This window comes from Drosophila sulfurigaster, chromosome 2R (genome assembly GCF_023558435.1).
Source record: "Drosophila sulfurigaster albostrigata strain 15112-1811.04 chromosome 2R, ASM2355843v2, whole genome shotgun sequence".
In the NCBI taxonomy this organism is placed as follows: Eukaryota; Metazoa; Arthropoda; class Insecta; order Diptera; family Drosophilidae; genus Drosophila; species Drosophila sulfurigaster.
In genome coordinates, this window is record NC_084882.1 from 29,341,033 (window position 1) to 29,363,103 (window position 22,071).

At 37.8% G+C, this 22,071-nt stretch overlaps 1 protein-coding gene across 12 annotated transcripts; it reads right to left on the reverse strand.

Moving 5' to 3' along the window:
• Positions 1-495: 495 nt before the first annotated feature.
• On the reverse strand, positions 496-21,084 carry LOC133835890 (G protein-activated inward rectifier potassium channel 3). 12 transcript variants are annotated; one of them, XM_062266037.1, is made up of 6 exons: positions 20,766-21,084; positions 19,156-19,817; positions 3,339-3,453; positions 2,279-3,020; positions 1,983-2,219; positions 496-1,922 (listed from the first exon to the last, which is right to left on the reverse strand). In XM_062266037.1, the coding sequence occupies exons 2-6, from the start codon at positions 19,617-19,619 to the stop codon at positions 1,390-1,392; spliced, it is 2,091 nt and encodes a 696-aa protein (XP_062122021.1). In that variant the 5' UTR covers positions 19,620-19,817; positions 20,766-21,084; the 3' UTR covers positions 496-1,389. The 12 variants fall into 12 exon arrangements, with proteins under 12 accessions (XP_062122021.1, XP_062122022.1, XP_062122031.1 ...); XM_062266038.1 differs by having other exon boundaries at positions 2,279-2,999; positions 20,766-21,073; XM_062266047.1 differs by lacking the exons at positions 19,156-19,817; positions 20,766-21,084 and adding an exon at positions 13,409-14,699 and having other exon boundaries at positions 585-1,922.
• Between the last annotated feature and the right edge of the window lie 987 nt (positions 21,085-22,071).

Genomic DNA, 22,071 nt, shown 5'->3' on the forward strand with positions numbered 1-22,071 from the left:
TGCAACAATAATTTTCTAACGCAGTTACTCGCTCAGGCTCGGCTCACTCAACTTTGATATTTTCACTCAAGCAATTAATTTGACTCAAATGAAGTTCAGTTGCTTGCTCCTGATTTCTGTTCGCCTGGTATTTGGGCTGGTGATTTGACGGTTTTTGGCTGCTCGCGCAGCTTAAAATGGGGTGAAATAGCAGCAATAGCAGCAAGCAGCTGTTTTAATTTTTAGTGCATGTGTGGGCAAGTGTCACAGTTGAGTTCAAGTGCAGCTGTTTGATCGTTAAATTTGAATTGTTCGCTCAAATCAAAAGCGATCGTTAAAATTTGAATTTAAGTTATTAAGCCAAATTTAATTGTTCGTTTTTTATGCCTATTTGCAAGTGCATATATTTTTTGTAATTTAAAACTTTTTTAAAAAAAAAATAATTGCACTTGGATTATTAAAAAGGAAGTTAAATATTTCTTAATGTGATTTAGAAGTAATGAAAAAACGTGTGTGTATGTTTCAGGTGTATGTATATTTTCGGTCTTTCATTTTTACAATCTTAATGACACTTATATATATCGCATGTAAATAAAATACATCAATTAACATTCATATGCTCATTCCATTTATTGTCCACACATTATAACAATTGAAGCTCATATAATTTATTTGTTTCTCATTCTCACATTATTCATTTTGCAATCCTTAAAAGTTTGGAATATAGTTATGTAGACTTTATGCATTTTGTATAATTAGTTAATCAGTGAGTAATTAATTGAGATATTGAACAATTATCGTTAAAATTCATCAACATGTTATTCTCATTTTGCACTACGTTAAATAACTATGTTTAATATTAATCATTTATGAGCTTTACATAATATCGTACAAGGAAGTTGCAGCATTTTGGTTTCATCAATTTGTATATGTGGTTTGTTTTGTTTTTTTTATATATATCGTTCTTGGGTTGTAATATCAATTCAATGCTTATTTGTATAATAAATTCATTAAAGCTAACACTAACAAAAAATAGACTATATATCGATCAATTAAAAGTCGAGAATCCAGAAGCGATCCAATGGGGGATAGGAAACAATGGATGTGACCTCCGGATTCGGGTTTTTTTTTTTCTTTAAGGGTTCGCGCAATTATTTCGGGTTCTGTTTTTTTTTAGGTTTGTCACAGCTACGCAGAGCTGCGGTTTTGTGCCCTCTGCTCTGAATTGTTATTATTATTATGATTATATTTGTTTTAGAACTAAATTTGTAATTAGAATTCTATGAGCCTATACTTAGAATACAACACATCAGATCGCGCATGGATGACGAGGAGAAGGTGGAGAGTCTGTGGGGGAACGCAACGTAACAACTCTCAACACAATCGGACGCAGTTGCTGTCAAGATAATATCAGCACATGGAATCGATGGGCAGCTGATCTTGTTTAATGCTCAATCGCCGGGGATTCGATTGTTTCGTTCGATTGCTGCCATTGCCCGAACTGCTCACAATGGTGACGCCCCCACCATTCCCGCTTCCGCTCCCGCTTCCGTTCCCGCTCCCGTTGCCGCCGGTGCCAACATTGAGGGTGCTGAGACTGTTGTTATTGCTGTTGTAGTTGCTGCTGTTTATGGAATTACCGGAGTTGGTTCTCTCATTAATACTTGTTAGGTTGGGTATGCTCGGCGCCGTTGTCGTTATGGAGATATTATGTCCGCCCATTGTGAACGAGGCGCCGTGTTTGCTGTGCGTGTGATTGTGATTGTTGTTGAGCGGCTCCAGTTCACTGGCCAGCACGCCGTTCGGTATGGAATGCGAGCGGATTTGCAAACGTCCCGAGTCCAGAGACTCGTCGCTAGCCGGATCTAAATGATCCACAGAAGCAGCCGACGCAATGCGCTGTAACATGCTGGCCGCCGAGAGCGTGCGATCCGCAAAGGGAACTAAGAAGGGGGAGGACAATTAATAAGATAACCAACTTAAGGGATCAAAGTACTACTTACCTAACCCACTCTTGGTGCTTCTGGTGTACTCGGACTTGACCTCGTCCAGCTGCTTGGCGCTGCACAAAGGCGTATCCACGTCGTAGGTGTTGTTGAACAGCGTGTAGTCCACCTCATACTCGCCGGTCTCCTTGCGGAACGACACCACATTCACAAAGCGATGACCCCACAGAATCTCCGAGGGCAAATAACTGCTACGCGCCTGCGTCGTCATGCCCGTGGACTCGATGACACCCTCTAACAAAATTAAAGAGATAGTAAGTAAGTATTCCATAGAGATAAACTCCTCAACTTACCCAGCATGACAACCACCTCGAAGCGCTCCTTGAGCATATCCGATGCGGACAGCATATAGAGCGGACTATTCCGATCGATCTTGTGCACAATGGTCGTGGGCCAAATGAACATCAAACGATCCTCGCCACCATCGGCGCCCACATGCAACTCCTGCTGATAGAAGGGCAACACCTCACCCTCCTTGGTCACCTTCTTGCGTATCACCTGCGCCCGCACATGTGCCTCAATGATGTGCGACTTGCGCATATCACCGACGCGGAACATCAGGCATGGCGTGCCATCGCGATGGCAGATCACCGCATTCCGGGAGAAGAGCAGCGTCTGGGCGCGTTTCTTGGGACGCGACAGCTTGGCAAACACAATGCCCACCATGAAGGCTTGAATGAAGACACCCGTGATGCACTGGATGCACATGGTGAATATGGCCTCAGGACACTCTTCGGTCACATAGCGATTGCCGTAGCCAATGGTGGTCTGCGTCTCCACGGAGTAGAGGAAAGCGGTCATCATGCCCTTGACTTCGGTCACGCAAACCGTGTGCGTCATGTTGACAATGAGGTCGGGTTGTGTGTTGCGCAGATGTATATACTCCAGATCGTTGTGGGCGTAGGCTATCGTCCACCAGATTAGGGCGAAGAAGGCCCACGAGATGACAAAGCTGGCGGCAAAGACGAGCAGCGTCCAGCGCCACTGTGCGTCCACCAGTGTGGTGAAGATGTCCTGCCACAAACGATAGAGATGCTTTTAAAGAGGAGATACAATTAAATTTACATCAGCTCTCTCTATCTTTCTCTATCTGTCAATTTGTTGAACTGCTTGAATTTGGAGCGAAGCAGCAGCAACAGCCACAGCAGCAGCAGCAGCATACATACATACATATCTATATTTAAATGTTGAGCAGCTTGCATAAGAAATACCCGGCACATGTTGTTGTTAGCTTTGTTTAATGTTAGAGCACCATTAATTAGTACATTACTTGTTTCTATCCATCTACCTCTAGCTGTATAGCGCTAAGCTAAATATATGTATATAGCGATATCAAAGTGTGTATCCTCTCACCTGCAGATAACGACGTCGTCGCTTCGCCACGTTGCCTTGCACCACGTTGCATTCGCCATGCTTGAATACCACACGTTTCCGTACACGCCGTGAACTGAATCTCGTCTGTCGATACCTGTTGAAGAGAGCGCCCACCAAAGAAAGAGAGAGAGCAAAAGCAAAAGAGAACATTCACATTAGATACGGCAGTCGAAATAACAAAAGAGAGCGTGCGAAATGAGGACAATGAAATGGGAAATGTATTTCTTATATTAGGCAATTGCCTTTTTACATAAGAGAGAGAGCGTTTTAAAGCGCTCTCAAAATATTCGACTTATGCTGCTGCTCTTATCGCTTTTCTATATATAAATTAATGTTCCAGCAGCCGAATTCGAACATAATCTACAATCAACAGTGTGAAGCTGTGTGTGGTCTTTGAGTCAAGTTTATTTTTGTCACATTTGTTGCTATCGCCTTAAAGTTCAATCATAAAAACAATACTAATACAATTGAACATCTGTAGCTAGATTTCGTCATGGAATTTTGATCATTAGTAAACTTTTGTGCAGCTTCTAGTTAATGCGATTACCAGCAATTGAAATTATTGCATATATTTTATTGCCAGAGATTGGAGAAAAAGGGAATTCAACAATAAATAAATTCCCTGGATACCGCACAAAGAGCAGATGTCTGGCAAAAAGAAGAAGAGATTTATTTACTCATAATGTGAAAGCTGATTGTCCAATGCCATCATTGTGATTGATAAATTGTAGCGAAACAGGAAATGTTGTTGCACATTGTAAAGATATGCAATTCTGTTATTCCGCACATCATTTTTAAAGAACAACAACGAGAAATAAGCAAATAATGTTCTCTGAATTTCCGAGAACATAAATAGCAGCTAATCAAAGAATATGATATATAGTAAATATTCTTTCTTTTAAAAAGTTAAGTTCACTTCTTATTTTCCACTTCTGTATTTTAATGCCGGGTATAATTACCAGAGTACAGCCTGTAGTACAATGCTTGCAAAGCACACTACGCACACAACACCGATAATGTAAAGGTATAAAAACATTAGAGCTGATAATTAGTGAGGTAATTAGTTTAATCAATCATTAGCAGCACATTAATTATAGTCGAGGATCACTTTTCTCTAATTCCAATCAAAAGCTCTCACTGCAGTATAAGCCTGCTTCACTGCCTTTAGAGCTTTCAGTAAGGAGATTTGTGTGACGAGAGCGAACCAAAAGTCAAAATTGCACTGTGAAGATGATTTGGCAGCGCCATCGACGCCTCGATTGAAGTCGCGCTCAGTAATTGTAACTGTAATCACTACTTACTCGTAACGAATTACAGCAATAACAACACAACTTGTTGACACTCTATTTTGTTTTTGCAATTGCATTTGTTCTTCTTGTTTTTGTTATTCTTTTTGACTTTGCATTTCTGTTTCAGTTTCAGGGCATTTCATTACATATTGCACGCTTTATCAGCATGCCATGCTTTGCTCTGATTTGTCCCGTTTCATTCTGCCATCGTATGCAAATTATTCCCCTTACTCGAAGCTCTCGCTCTGTCTCACTCAAGAGCTTCGTTTGAGCTTGCTCCACTTACAAAGGGCGGATCACAAAGGGAGGCGATAAACATGAATAATCTATCCACAGATAAGCAGTGCATTGAGCGGAGTTGTCTTCAGCACACTGCTTCCAGTTGTATACAATGCAAGCAGTAAAATGCAGACAATGCAAGCAGTGCAATGATGGTATACCATCAAAACTATAGTTATTTATTCCATTTAAAACTTTTAGGACTTATAGAAAACGATTCAATTTATCATTTATTATGCACCTTAGTAAACCCAAGTCTTAAATTTCCGCCTAAAAGATCAGTCATCTGCGCATCATTTCAAGCAAATGACGAACAGCGCAAACAAATTCACCGAAAAACACCATCAAATTTGACAACACAATTTATTGTTTAGGATTTAAAGCTCTCGATATTTGTTGTTATTTTGTTAGTAGTAATGTCATGCAAAAAACTGGTTTCAGCAGCGTCATTTTGTTTGTTTTGCGTTTTTGTTTTGCACTTTTTTTGTTGTTGCCAATTGCAGCGTGACTAAACATCTGAAGGCAGTTTGAGAAACGCAGTTGATCTCTTGTTGCTGTTGCCAACGGCATTCGAAGCAGGTTCAAAAGAATCGTACTGACTCATGCGATAGTTGAAACACCAAACTCGATGCGAGTATAAACACAATTATGACGTCACAGCGACTTTGTGCGATAAGTGAAGTCGGTTAATTGCGGTCTATTAAATGCCAGATAAAACCAAAAAACGAAAAAACCAAGAAAAAAAAAAAAACAATAACAAACGAAAGAAAAAGTTAATGGCAACTAGGGGAAAACTGACCTTAGACATGGTCTAAACTTTGCGGCTAATCAGCGAAGGTTGGATTTTGTGAATAGGCCGAGAAAGCTTCTTCTTTTTTGTTGTTGTTTGTTTGGCTCATAGCCAATCGAATATTGTAATTGCAAATGCAATTGCAATCGGAAGTATCGGTGTTCAATATAAAACTTGACTATATAATGTTGACCGAGGTCAGGAATTTGCGGATCAGAAAGACAGCAAAAAAACAAATATTTATCGAGCAGAGTCGATGAAAACCATTGACGTCATTTGGGCCCAAAACGAATTTCCACTTGAATTAATGTTCTATATACTATATAGTAGTATATACATTCTGATCTGAGGATTGTTGGAAATATCACAAATATATGCTACATGTTGTCAGCATATAATTCATGACCAAAAAGCACACAAGACATTGCCAAGTTGCAAATGCCAAATGTCAGAAGCAAAGATATATACTTAGCAAGTGCAACAACAGCAGCTATAGGTAAAAATATCTATTGATAGAGCTGTCATATGCAAATAATGCAAGTGCCACCTTTGGACATTGATCAGCTGGGTGCTAAGCTGTGAAATACCAATCTAATTGGTTCGACTAACAAATACTTGGCATAATAAATTGATATAGTCGAAACACTTCCCGCTGATCCTTAATGAGTTGGCTAATTGATTAATACGCAGCTTGAGTGTTTTTTAGCGCATTTCTATGAAATTTTCCGACTACAAAGCTATGGAAAAACTAATCAATTTTAAGTGCTCATAAATTTTTGGAGACTTTAGCGAAATAGGCAAAATGCCAAGGTTTCCCTTAATAGATTATCAGCAAATACAATATATAGAAGTCATGAGGTCACTTGTTGTTTACTCGGTGGATGAACTTAAAGGGATCTGTTCCAGGTTTTTGTATTAAAGTTGTTTGAACCCCTTTTAGCCAGTTTATTTGAGTTTGTTGATGGCCGCAAGCAGATGTTTCAAGTAGACATTGTATATAAGAAGAATTGTACAGTTGAGTATATAGTCGGATATTGTTAAGATGATGCTCGATAGATACTCGTTTATTTATATTTATAGCGACTATGCTTTTTTGTATAATCGCATGTAAACAGCGCCTGGAAAACGCGTTGCATGCAAATACTTGTGGCGGCATTCAGAGTGAATATATATATCGCTATATACTTCATAAATATGCCATAGATATATATACTAGCTAGAGCACTTGTTTAAATAAATTCAATATGCATAGTATATACTTTATTGAACAAACACAAACAAACACTTGAGGTTGAGTCACAAACAAATTGCATTGAGCTTAGCGATTGTTCGATAAATGTTCAAGTTCTTTAGCTGTTATCGATACCGACCTGAGCAACTCCTCACGCCAGGATTGTTCGCTGGAATGCGTCGCTCGATAAACGATCATCGATAAACGACTGAAACTGCGACGCAACTCGGACATCTTGCGATTATTATTATTGTTATTATTGTTGTTAACGATTATTCGTGATGTTTCGACAGATTGTAAACACTTAAGCCGCACTTATTATTAAGAATACTCAACGACAGAATACTGAGATATTGAATTGCGTTTGCTTTTTTGATATTTTATTTAAATTTTGCGTTTCGTTGGGGTTTTTTCTTCTCTTGTTCTAGTTTGTCATTGTTATAAAAATAAAACACAGACAATGCTTCTGCAGCAGGCGACGACGAGCCGAGAAGCCCCAGCCCAAGAAGTTATTTAAGCCATTTCTTAGCATTTTGTTAACACTTTTTTTTTGTTCTTGATCAGCGAGACTCTCAACAGCAAAAGACCTTCAACTGGGCACAATTCTGTACTTGTGTTTTATATGTGATCAGCTTTATAGCAAAGTCTGTTGTACTACGAAAGCACGAGTATTCCTGTAGTTCTGTTTTTGCTTCGGTTTCTGCTGTGTTCTGTTCTGTTTTCGAATGTGAACCGAGCGATCGAGCAACATTTTACCAACTGGCAGGCGAATTGAATTGAACTCAATATACGAATACAACAAACGAATTCTCGAATGAACAAATGCGAATACGAAATATCTATGTGGATATTACGAGCAGTTCAAGTACCCCCACGTTAGTCCCCCTTCTTCCGCCCACACTCGATATCTCTTTTTTTTCTAGCTGTACTCGTTCTGCGTTCTACGTTCTACACTCTGCACTCTCTCTCTTTCTCTCTCTCTCTGGTTCTCACTCTCCGACACCACACACAAAACAAATATCATTCTATTCAATTCTATTCACAATTGCACATGTTTCGTATGTAGATCGACCGTGGACATAACACACAACTCGTATCTATGAACAGTTATCATACTTATATACTATATATAATATCTAATGTCTGTCTCATTAACTCTATACATTTACAGGCTAGTATCATTATATCAATACGATGACAAATGTTTGACACGTTTTGTTGGTCAAGAATTTTACGGTTTTGTAGATAAAAACACCCGAATATCATTTAGGAATGTTTTGTAATGAAATTTTGACAGAAATTAGATCATTCATCTTTTTCGCAGATCGTATATCTTCAACCCCATCATTATTGTAATTGCTATTTCCAATTAGCAGTGAAATCGTTTAACAAAAACAGCTCTAGAAATGAGACTCAAATTAGTAATTTTAATGAGTTCTCAAACCTATCTCAAAACTCTTTCTTTTGAATATGTTTTCTTTTGGTATGCTTTTGTCAAAAAAGAATATTCTGCAACGCAGAAATAGCGCCATATATAATATTCAGAAGAAGAAAAACATATATGTAGGATTGAACATATATGTATATATATATGCATATAAATATACCACATATTCCGCATTGCTTTATGGCAACACCCTCTAACCGGTTCATTCCGCCCGCTGTCTATGCAAAAAAACCGATTAGCCAAGTGAGAGCATTTGGTCTTTGGTCGCGATTCGATTATAAATAGCCACAGATCCCATTCTATATAGTATGTGTCCTGTTCTAAAATAATAGATAATAAATCACTCGAATACTTACTAACTAATTTAGTTCTAACGAAAAACTTTTGAATCACTTCTAATTGATTGTGAAATTCTACAAATATGAAATTCTTAGCTGATTAGATTTATTTGAATATAGTCGCAAATAGATATCGACAGCGATGGCATCATGATCGATTGTGAAATAAATTTATAAGCAAGATCATAAAGTTATTATCGCATCGATGATCATATAACTTGGATGGTAAAGCTATTTCCGATATACAATGTACGATCAATCTTTGGCCATCATTAACATTCAGCATATTTATAGTTTTATAACCTCTTACCGCACCGCATCGATCATTGGTTGTGGTTGGTGAAACCAGTATTACGAGTGGTTCGGAAGCCCAGACATACGAACATTCCTATATCTAATCATACGCCAATTCGTCGTAAAGAAACGCCAGGAAAGTACCGGCTTTATAGCGCCATGAGTAACTTTTTTTTTAACTGAATATTATGAGCATTACCCGACTTGCTTTCTTAATTACTCAAGTAGTTGATATGCGGCTTTATCGCTTGGAGTCGGTCAAAACAGTTCTGTAAACGTTGTGACGTCAATACTGTGACGCATCTGGGACAATGTTTTGCTGTAGTTGATAGCCCAGCAACGACGACCATGAGTGGACTTGTACTATATTCATAATTATGACTAAAATACGAGTATTGTATGTTAGCGAGCAACTTGGAGACGGCCAAAAACAGTAGCCGCTTAATACTTTAGTTTTATGGTCTTTGTGGCCATAAAAATGAAACTAAACAAGTGACAACGCATCTCACTAAGCCACATAGATATGAGTCTTGGCCTTGTTTAGATTGTGGAGGAAGAGTTCAAAGAACTCTCGTTAAATGTTATGTACATACGAGTATGAAATGCTGCTCAGCACTTTTAGTTCATTGGAACATAAAACTAAGCTAGCTTAAGTTTGATCTTTGGTTTCTTGAACTTTAGTCCAGCTTAAATCTATTAAAACTAAACACAAACTAAAGTTGCATATGAGTAAAAGTTGCTCAACATAAATTAATTTGTAGTTCAGGTTATTGACACTAAAAGTTTATTTAGAAACTTTGTCAGCTGCATATTTTATAATCATCATAATGCAACGATAATAATGATTTCATTTTAAGCTCAGTTTATTGACATCTGTATAAAATTTATGCATTTCCAGTTAGAACTGAATACACAATAAATATCTTAAGCATTGCTCATTTTGATGCTAATTATCAATAGTTTCGGAATTTCTATACGATGTCACTAAGAGCTAAAACAATCTTAAATATAGCCCAACTAAAGCCTAGTATCATTTCCTGCTAATTCGCATGATCTTAATCAAGTTTTATCTTGCGGCTTTTGCCACCGAGCTCAGTTCTATAATTAAGATCGTTTATATATTCCGCTAATCTTGACTTTTTAGTCACGCCAAAATCATGCGAGCAAAAAATAAAAAAATCCGACAAGAGAGGGAGAGATAATGAATGTAGCATATAATTAGCAAAGATATTTGTGTTTTTTTTTGCGTTTTGAGTCAAGTCTGGTGATTTTCCACCATAAATATTTCACCGCAAAGCGTGCGAGTGACAGGAAAATGTCAAAACCGTTTTGTCGGAATTGTCATGGAAAAAGGTAAAAGATAAAGTCTGAGTCTGAGTTTGCATAAGTGATTATCAGAAGCACGATTCGCCGAAAAAAAAAAGTATTTATTTTCTGTTTAACTTTCCTCATAAATTCGAATACTCAAACTTCAGCATTTGAATAACTCAGGCAAACAAACTGTATCTGTTGGTAAGAGTAAGAGTATATTTATATTTATGAGTATCTCCGATTGTATCTATATCTATATGTATCTGTATCTGTATCTTTATTTGTATCTCTTGTTGTATGACATGCCCAATAAGCGTGTCGCTTGAGCGGCATCTTTAATGAGTCATGCCCCCTCAGGGCCCGACTCTCTATCTCAGGCTCAGTTCTCAAGGCCCAGTTCCACACCTCTGGTCTCTGGTCTGGTTTTTTGGGGAAGAAGTGCTAATAAATGCGCAATATTGGCTGAGACATTTTGTGTGCGGTCTTATCAACATGATTTGGTCACGGTCGGCATTATTTTGTTTTCAGTGTGTGTGTGTGTGTGTTGTCTGCTTTTATCTGTTTAAGTTGTCGCAGTCTCGCGCTTGCTTGTAAATAATACAGCAAAGTCCACACAGCCGCTAAATAAGCCCGGCAAACACCAAAAGACCATACACATAAGTTATACACATATATATATAGTATAGTAAGTACAATGTATGGTATGGCATGTGACAGCTCTGAAGCTCGGGAGTTTGTCAGCTGCTTTGAAAGACACTCTAAAGACACCTGCTGAAAATGATGATCAACCACCACATGCGCCGTTAGTTAAGCTAATGACTACACGCTTTCTACATCTCCAAATTTGCAAAAAAGACAACAGAAGAAAACAACAGACAAAAACGCTATAGTCATTGGGAACAGACAACTCTATACCCTGAGTTTTTATGATCTCTTGATATTCAAAGTACAATATATTTGATCATAAAAATTTGAATTCCATATTTTTACAATACAATCAGAAATAATGAAATTGAACTTTACAACTTTTAAAATTTCTATAATTCAAATTGGAAAACAACGTTACTTTTTTATTGTTTTATTTAATTATTGTCAAACTTTGGGAATGCAAATTTGAATTTCGTGAATATTTACTATATAATTAAAGTATATTTTGATTTTAAAAATAACCATTTGAAATATAAATTTATTCTCTTTTAAGATACTTCTTTAAAACAAAAAAACGTTGTGGGGATTTTTTCTAGTTTCCTAGATCTTTTCCTTATTTTCCATCTTTGATCCAAAAACGTACAAGACCAGAAAGATAGGCAGATAAACTTGGCTTGACTACACCCTAAACGCATACGCACCAAAAAAAAGTTGTTCCCTTATAATACAGGGTATAATGAAATGAAATATGGTACAGTTGGCACCAAAGTGGGGAAACAAGTGCATAGAAGATCACAGCAAAGTGTTTTCGCACAGGTAAATACACAATGTACTGTGTATATCTTTGGGGTATTTACATGTGTAAATTACAATACCCCAAAACTTAAGCGTCTTATATACGAATATATTTACGAGGTGCCGCCTACAGAGATACAGACCGACAGTCAGACGGACGGACAGACAGACAGACAGAGTTATGTACGAGACGAGAAACGTGCAAAATCCATTGTCATTTGCACTTTCAATACGGCGGAATACGATAATACGAATAAATACACGTTGAATACTGCGATGTCAGTTACTTATGGGATGGCATGCGTTGTATAAAAACGGGTACAGTCCGAGCTTGATTTATCAATATGTCTTTTCTGACTGTGGCGCAAATGGACTTTATGCATTATAAAGAGACAAGTGAAACTGTCAGGCTATAAAAATGGGTTAAAGTGTTAATTGACCAGACTTGTCATACCATATACGATTATATATGCATACGTTATATGTTTGCACACTTATTATCTGTAAGCCTTGAGCTACAAATCTTTATCTATATACCTGGTATAAGTATATTTAATAATTTAATTTGGAAACCGACAACAATTGCACAAAGTCCCTCGATTTAGATATGATACACATACAGTAAAATTGAATAAATAAATAAGTGTGCTGCCCCCATTGAAAGCCCTTAGATTTACGGCTCAGCAAATTGGTAACAAATTGTGCTGCTACACACATAGCTACTACTAATACTACAGACATTTCTACCGGCCTTTAATTTATTTATAAAGGTAAATGCCGGCATTTAAATTCCGCCAGCGGCATTAAATTTCCTTCCCTCTCGCTTCGACATGCCAAACAAATTGGTGTTCAATGCGTGTGCGAATGAGTCGAATGTCAAAACTTCCTGAGGCCATTGAGCACACTCAGAGAGGCGCATAACCCACACAGAAAGAGAGTGAGAGAGAGTGTGCAAGTGTGAATGAGTGTGGCGTGGGTGTGGGAATGGTAACAAGAAGAGAGTGATGCCTGGAGTACAGTATGCTGTTGAGTGACCGGCGCATGGATGGAATGCATGCGTTTTTCGGTTTGTTTTTGTTTTCTTTGGCACTCTTATAACAACACGGACCAACAGCTGCAGTATAAGAGCTTGCTCGCTGCTAGTGTTTTTGTTTTTGTTATTTTGGGTTGCCATGCAATGTTTGGGCTGCGCATTCTCATGCCATGCTTTGTATACGACGACAACGTTCGGCTGTATTATAAAACATAGACTTTTTGGCATCTGTGTTACACTGTACTACAAACTACAACTGTACACTCAAGACACAAACAAATAAATGTCATACACTTGAGAGTTCAATGCAATTGAAACAAGTTTGTTGCTTAAGGAGTGACAAACACATTGCAAAACCAAAATCGAAATTGAAATCAAAACAATGCATCACAATGCACTTGAAAACCTGCACTACAACAACTTATACTTTACTTATAGGTAATTATGCGCATGCATCATGTATGGATAAATGAAATCGTATCGTTTAGTAGCAGCAGCACACACACATAAACAAGCGCAGTTTTACAGCTTTTAAATTGTTGTTGTTGGTGCTTGCACTGTATGTTTGTGTATGTGTACAAAACTTACTCGTACATCGCATCGACAAGATCCCGTTCCCAGGTCATCAGTCGCTTCATCTTGGAAATGCGTGCAAATTGTTGTCAAAAGATGATTTAAATTCAATACACGCGCGTGCGTTATACAACACTAAACTGTATCGATGTGAATGTTTTGTTTTAGTTTTATTTTATTTGATTTTTTTGTTGTAGTAGTTTTTGAGGTCGGCGAAAACGCGGCGACAACACGCGGCGTCGCTGACGCGGCGGCGACTAAAATGTAACGGACGGCAGCAGCAGCAGCAGCAGCAACAGAGGCGACAGCAATACAAAGACGAAATATGTTTATATATCTCACAGTGTGTGTTTCTATACGTATGTATGCGAGTGTGTGTGTTTTGTATGCTGACGAATGACAGCTCCTCCTCGGTCGAGCGGCTGGCAAAAAAAATACTAAAAAGCTCTCAGCTGTAAGCTCTTCGCTCCCCGTTCCTGTTACAACCTTGACGTTGAGCAGCAAAAACACCAACACAGCACAGAACGAATTACAATTATAATAATTGATATTTGTATTTAGAAACAAAAGATTCGAGCACTGTTTTCTTTTTTTTTATTTTTTTTTTGTTGGATTTTATAATACTGGGTTCCCCTTGGGGTGACGTTATCGCTGGATCTGGTGTTGCTGGGTTAAGTATGGGAATTGCCAAGCGGATATTTAATGATGTTGTTGCGCTGCTGTTTGTTGATATTTGCCAACACACAAACACACTCTTCTCTTCTCTTTTTTTTTTGTTGTTGTTATTGAAATCACACTCAAAGCGAAATTCGCTCTTTATCAGAAATGCGTTCTTTTTGTGGTTGGAAAGGCGAATATGGTTTTGATTTTGAAATATACAAAAACGCGCATAATTTTGCACAGCGTCTGTTCCGGTCGATGGCGAGCGGAACTATTCACGATTTAATTGATGATACCACTATTTATAATTTAACGCAACTCAACTTAACGTAACGTGACGAATTATAAATGGTTTATTATGCGTTTTGTCCGTTTAGTGTAATTATTTAAGCGGCGCCTCATTTGCAACTGACGCGCGTTGCATGTAACACAAATTATGTGTGTGCGTTCAAAATAACTTTAGAGCGTCGCGTCGATCGTGCAACGAACTGAGAGCACACAAATCCGTAGAAGAGATGATGTTCGAGAGAGCGCAAAACGCGCGCAGAGAGCGAGAGAACAAACTGTGTCGCGTCTCTACGTTGACGTCGTTGTCGTTGGTTTCTTGACAGAGCGCAGCGCAGGTGTGTGTATTACTTTCAGCGAAGACGGCTGAATCGAAACTGAAATGCTCGGTTGACAGCATTGTTGCTTTTTATTTCAATTTCAAGTATTAAGTGGGAAGAAACGATAGCAGCAGACGCCGCGTCGCTGCCAACGACGACGACGACGACAGTGACAACCGCATGCTGCTAAACACAAACAAACAGCAGCAACAACAACAACAACCACAACACCAATAACATGGACATGCTAAGAAATGTGCGCGCGGACGCGAAGCCAAAATGAAATACAACAGCTGATAACTTATTTTTTATACAAAGCGCAAAAGCGACACAGAAAAAAAAAGAAACGAAACGAAACGAAATATGAAAAGCAAACAAAAACAACAGCAACAAAATGCCGGCGCGTTTCGCCATGCGACAAACGCAAACAGAATTAACTGTAAATTTTCGCGCGGCGCTAAGACTGCAGAAATTTGCAGGAAGACTGAACATCCCCAACAACAGCAGAGCTTAAATCAAGGCAATTAACTCGCCAGCACAATAAAGCTCGCTGTCGCCGTCGCGGCCGCTGTCGACGTCGACGCAAGCGATGGCGTCGCATAATCGCGAGTTTGGACAATAGTCGGCAAGTTCATTACGTATACGTAATGTATAAGTAAAGTATAAGTGTAAAGTCGTATATTATACTACATAGTATATATGAAATACTTATATTGTATATACTGACTGCATTTAGTATACAGTATAAGTCTAGTAAAGCGCAAAGTAAACATTTATATAAACACATTTACAACGTGAAGCGACTCTTAACGGCGGCTGTTTCAATACTTTTTTAATTGTTCCCATATTGCGACACACACAACTTACAACTCACAACTCACAACTCAAAAGCCAACCAAGGTAATTAGCGGCTGGCAACAATCTTTGCCAATTAGGACGCCATTTATTGCATGCGCACTGCATTTATGCAAATCAGTTGAGATTCTTGTTTTACAGCACGACTTTTGAACCAGACTTCAACTTCCACGCAAACTGAAGATCAAAGATAATCACCATAATATTAAATAACAATAACGTAACTGAACATTATTGAGTTAATTGTAATTGCATTTCCATATGATGTTTTTATCACATCTTTAACGTTTGCAGTTATCAGCGGAAGCAATAAAAAGCGGAAAGATTTTGCACACGGCCACAAAGTTGCCCATTGATAATACTCATATCTAGTCTAAAGTGTTTGCAATCAATTCTTGATACCCATCGACGCAAAAAGTCATGACTTCAGCAGCTGATCAGCTAGAGAAACTAGAGATACTTTTGAAAGAATCCTCGCAAACTTAATTAACAGAATGTTATTGAAATTGTTGCTGTTAACATTTAATTTCTGTTATGTTTACATTTGCACTTAACATTTAAAGTGTCAACCGAACAAAGGAAACTTCAAATTGATTGGTTGTAAATATTGATTGAATTTGAAACTGTTTTGAGTAGTTGACTGCTAAATACCCTGTTAAATTCATAATTGACTGTTAAGTAATAATATTTGAAAAATTCTCTGTTTATAATATCAAAATTGTAAAAAAATATTTCTTAAGAAAACGTATTTAATTCTAGATTTAATAATGATAAAATACAAAATAAGATCAACCCTGTTTCTAGTTAAACTACCTTTTTATAAACACCTAAAGGGTATCATAAGTAAAAGCACTCATTACTCGCCAGAAAAGTCAACAGGAAGAGGTGCGAATAATATTTATGATTTCTGAAGATAAATGATAAATACACTTTCAGAATATACAATATTTGCAAGATGAATCAGCTGCGTAGATCTTTCCGAAAAGATACCGAAAATGTTTGTCAGCTATGCCTGAAAACAATGCGAGTTAAAATTGCCAAACTAAATACCTGTTTATCAATATTTTGATATGTGCATAATTAACTTAAGCATTTTGCTGGAGAAATCAATAGAAATTTGTAAGAAAATTAATCATACGCCGTGTATGTCAACAAACGAGATTATGATACGAGTACAAGCGAAAGAAAGCAATAAAATGTGCAGAGTAAGCCTCTAACAAATTGAGTGGCCAATAGGCCAAAACAAACAGCCACATATCAATTTTTTTGTCATTTGTTGTTGCTGCTTGTGTTGTTTTTTTTTGGGCCAGGCATGCTTGTTCGGCATGACAACTAAGCGTACATAAATAAAAGCACGAGTATACCCAATCACCAATCATATTGTCTATATTTAGCACTGAGCAATTTGCATTCGCTATTAGCACGCTGTGTAGATCTTTGAGGTGGACAAACAACAACATCAACAACAACACTGTGCAGCAAAACATCGATTTAGGCATAACACTTTACTTTGGTTGCCCCGGCAACAGCTGAGCAGCATGCCACTTGAGGAAATCCCCATTGGCAGTTGGCCAAAATAAATGCATGAAAAAAACATCGAAATGTGAAAAAATAACTGATATACAGAGATTCGAGAATGAGAATGTTGCCAGCGGCGTTTAACACGTTTTTAATTAAGTTATGAGCAAATAATATTTGCCGAATTAAGAACTGAAGCCGCAAAATGAATTAATGAATTCATAAATTATCAAAAATTATGCGCATTAGCTTCTAACTGTGCCGAAATATCTGTATCTGTATCTGTATCTGCTTCGGTATCTGTATCTGTATCTGTATCTGTATCTGTTTGTTTGTTTATCGCTTAAGTATTTACAATTAAAAGTTGACTTACTTATGCAAATTAATGCCAAGGTGCCGCAAGCGAGTCGTTGACTCCAAATAATATGAGCGTTGTCTGCTTTACAACTACTCGAAACAATTTATGCTTGGTAATGTCAGGGGCGAATAAGTACTCTAGTATTCTAGTCTAATATTTTTGATATCTACAACTGCGTCTAACCCAATTAAACCAGCTCACTTGTTACTTGGCATCCCGAAAACTTATTTGTTTTTGCTTTTCGCTTGTAAGCAACCCGAAACAGCAGGCGGAAATCATATTTAATTGTCCACCCACCGACGGCCTTAAATCAAAATAATTTAATTTTGTCATTCATCCAATCAACTGCAAGTTTATCTTTATTTTATATGGCACTCATGTCATTCCATTGACGCTGATTCGCTGACAAAAGACACACAGCAAGGAAAGGGGCAAGAGAGAGAGGGAAAGGGGTAGGCCACAAATGACTTGAAGCCCCCGATTACATTATCACAGTTTTGTATTATTTCTATGCGACACATTTGCGTATCACAGACACAGACACAGAGAGAGAGAGATAAGCTGACGTATCAATTGTCTAGTTGTAAGCCCAGCAACAGGTGTGTCTTTATTTAGTTAACTAGCTAACGGAACTTTTGTGTTCACTTTGACCAAAAATAGCGTGAACAACAACAACTAACTTACAACAAACAATTCGTTTGTTATATATTTAGAAGAAAGTGTTTCACTTGTTTCGCATTCAAGCGATGTTCTCGCATCATCTTTGGCAAAGAGCCCTGGCCCAATTTCTGGTGCACATGGCGTATGCGCGATATTTGAGAAACACACTTTTAACTGTCAAATACCCTGTTAAACAGGCAACTTGCAAGTATCACAAAAGTATGCTATGCTAACTGACAGTTTAATAATAAAAAACTTTCTCTTAACAATGCAGTCGACATTTTATGTGTGTTTAAAATTTATCAATTTGTATTGAGAAACTTTGAAATCCGTAAAAATGTTGATGCTTTAAGTGCTAGAGAATACTTATAAATGAGAATTTTAACTAAAGTTCTCAATGAAGTGATATATAAAGATTTAATTAAAGTCCTTAGAAATTTGGATCAAATTAGTTGTCAAAAAATGTTTGAAAGGAAAAATGTTGAATAGGAAAAGAATTTATAGGAAACATTTCATAGATGATTGATGGAGATTTTAGCTGTATTTTATATTTTCTTTGTCACTTGCATAATAATTAAAATATTTTCTTGACAAAATATTAAAAAATCCTATAGAAACTTATTAAATAAACAAATATTAAGTGATCTACCAAATTTTCTTGACTGAACATAAACTATTAAAGCATCCTTTAAAAACTTTTTAATTTAAAATGAAATTCAAAATGAAATTCAAGTGATAAGATGTTATACAATATATGAAAATATAGCAGGGCTCATTAGAAAATTGCTATTTACTTATTATCTAAACAGACAGTTTGTAAATAAAGAACAGGAGAAAACAAAAAAAATGAAATCTTACAAAAAAGAACTTTAGCAATAGAAAGCTATTTTAAACTTTGAAGAAACTTCTGTGAACAAAACTGAAAACTTTTGAATTTAGATAAAAAAAACTCTGACTAGACTATTAAATATATATTATATAATATTATTATATAGAGAAGGAATCCATATATAGAGAAGGAATTCATATATAGAGAAGGAATTCATATATAAAGAAGGTATCCATTAAGGAATCATGATAAGTATAATTTGTTATCTTTGTAGGAAACTCACCTGGTTAATGGTCCAGGTGACTCGCTGACGGCTTTAATCGATCGCCTGAGTTGCTTGTGGAATGAGCCGAGAAACGATTCCTTGCGGGAGAGCAACGTGCCACTGCCACTTGACTCGCCACCGGCGCTGTGGATGCCCGATCCATAAGTCGCAGTGCGATTGTAGGTTTGCTCCACATTGACGCCGCCATCTGGCGTTGCATCTGGAACGCTGCTGGAGCTGATGGTGGCTGGATTGATGCTCGATGGTGTATTCGCTGTTGTCGTTGTTGTTGTTGTTGTGGCAAGTTGTTCGACATTGAGTGGAGTTGTCTCCTTGTCTATGGCTGTTGCCTTGTGGCTGTTGCCCAATTTAACAATCACTGGCGCCTTGCTCTTGCTGTTGCTCTTGTCATCAGCTAACAACTTGGTCCAGGCATTTTCGCCTGCAGCCTCCGATTTGTCCATAATCATTCTATTTGGCATTTGCTACTTAAGTTCTATGTGTTATTGAATACTTCTTGAGGCCTGAAGCTCACTTTGGTCTTGGATGCAGTTGAAGTTGTCGGTGTTGTTGTTGTTAGCGAACTTGTTTTGTTGGGGCATTCGTTATAAGGGGAAATTGTGCAAATTGCTGGTCGCACTTTGAAGCACTCTGGTCACACTCATCGAAGCGATTTTGTTCTGCAAGCAGTTGAGAAATTTTTCATTGATTGCATTTTCAAATTGCCTTTTAAAACATTCCTACTTGCGATTATTTTTCATACATTTGCAATATTCGATTGATTGTTTATCATAAACTTGGTAATTTTTGTAATATTCGCAAGAATTATGAACTCTTTAATATCAATTTATTTCCAGTTATGATTCATAATCTGATTCGATTTGAAATCGCACTCTTTTAATATAATGCAAACTGTGCACAGCTGCCAACAGCCATGGAAATAGACAAGCTGTGTTAATTATTAATTTCGTTTAATTTTTCACACACACTTCTTTTGGCCCAAACAAATATGTTCACAATATTTAATCGTGTTTTGATTGTTTATAGTATTCGCTGTGTTGTGTTTATTGTTTATAAATAATGCTCGTAAAAGCGTATTTTTAAAAATAAATGCATGTTTATTTTTTACTTGGTGTTTGAAACGCATTTTCCACACACACACATACACACATATTCATATTTTTGCAAATTACATGTTTGCCACTTTGAAAATTGAATAGAGTAGTATAATAAACCTAATAATACGCACATATATTGTCGTATACTTTTTTTAATTGACCATTGGCTTACTTTTTTTTGTGTAGTCGACGAAATTGAAGCGATTTCACTTTTTGAAACGTGCGAAAATCACAAAAACAATTTGGAGTGCTTTAATTATGCTGCGACTCTGTATGTAATTTGTATAATTTCCATTATTATTCGAAAATATATTAACTCTTTAATAATATTAATTTAATTTGTATTCTTTTTCAACTAGCATTATTATTGTAATACTTTTATTATTATTATTATTTGAAGCACTTGTTGAGCAAACGAGCGCGCGACAAAAATCGGCCGCCTTTGGTGGCGCCGAGTTCCCAAAATGCGAGCGAACGCGCAATGCGAACAATTTCGAAAATATGACTTACGAGGAGCGACACGAGATGAAGACTGCTCTGCTGCCGTTTTGTTTTGAACTCAACGCGTCCGTCCGTGTGTGTGTATTAGTATGCCTGTGTGTGTTGGTGTGTTCTGTGTTCTGTTTGTGTGACCAACTGGACGTTGAGCACGCACGCGCTTTGGCCACACTGTCAATCTGTGCGTGGCTAGAGAGTGAAGCGGAGAGAGAGAGAAAGAGGGGAACCGGGAAACTGCGAACCGCAGGCGTTTTACTGTTTTTATTTTTTCGTGTTTTGTTTTTTTCTCTTTTTTTTTGGCTTGGCTTCTTGCCTCCGCAGCGTATGAGCAGCGTTTGCAAATTAACTTGGCGCTCGAGTGCTCGTTGCCCGTTTTATTATCCAAAAGTGAGCAGCAGACGCAGCAGCAGCAGCAGCAGCGGCAGCGGCAGCAACAACGGCAAACAATCACGACCGGTAACGGTAGCGTCATCTAGCACACACACTTTTATCGAGTTGGTAAACGAGGCGTTCGCGTCGGCGTTGCGTCGGCGTCGTCGTCATTGGCATCAACGACATCGGCATCGTTTCGGCTTTGGCTTCGGCACTCGTCGCAGCTTCGTGTAGTTCTTGTTCTTGTTGTTGCTAGTGCTGTTGGCATTCTCGTTGTTCGGCTTGTTCTTTGTTTTTGTACTTCACGTGCTTTATGTAGTTTTTGTTGTTTTTGCTGTGCCACGGGGCTTTTCAGCATGCCAAAGCCAAATCCACAAAAAGTGTCAGAACACCGCCGCCGTCGCTGGGCAACTGACAGCCAGTTGCCGTCAATACCCAGAGTAATAGTCATCAATTCCGAGATGCTGAGATTTCAGGCGAAAAACACATACTCAACCATACACACACAAAAACAAAAAGCTCAGTGGCGAGAGAACCGGTTGTTGTTGCTAACCTGCTGCTGCTGCTAGTGAGACCGAAAAGCTGTTTATTTCCTCTCCCCAGGCTCAACTCCTTTCGTGTGTCCGCAAAGTATGCAAAGTTTTTTTTTCTAAACGCGAGCTTCTTGTGCAGTGCGCAAAAGTTGTCGCACGTCAGCAGACAGATATCGATGTCGCCTGTCGAACTGATCACATCACTTCACTCTTAACACATGACACAAAAATTACCCTAGAGAATCAATCAAAACGTCAACGCCATAAATTGATCATAGGAAAACGAAAAGCACTGAATCATTGTATCAACAATATTTATGAGTGTTGTAAGTTGATACAAGTTGGACACCTGTCGCACAGGCGTCTGATAAAATGCTGATCATAAATCTGTCATGCAGCGCAACAGAAGCTTC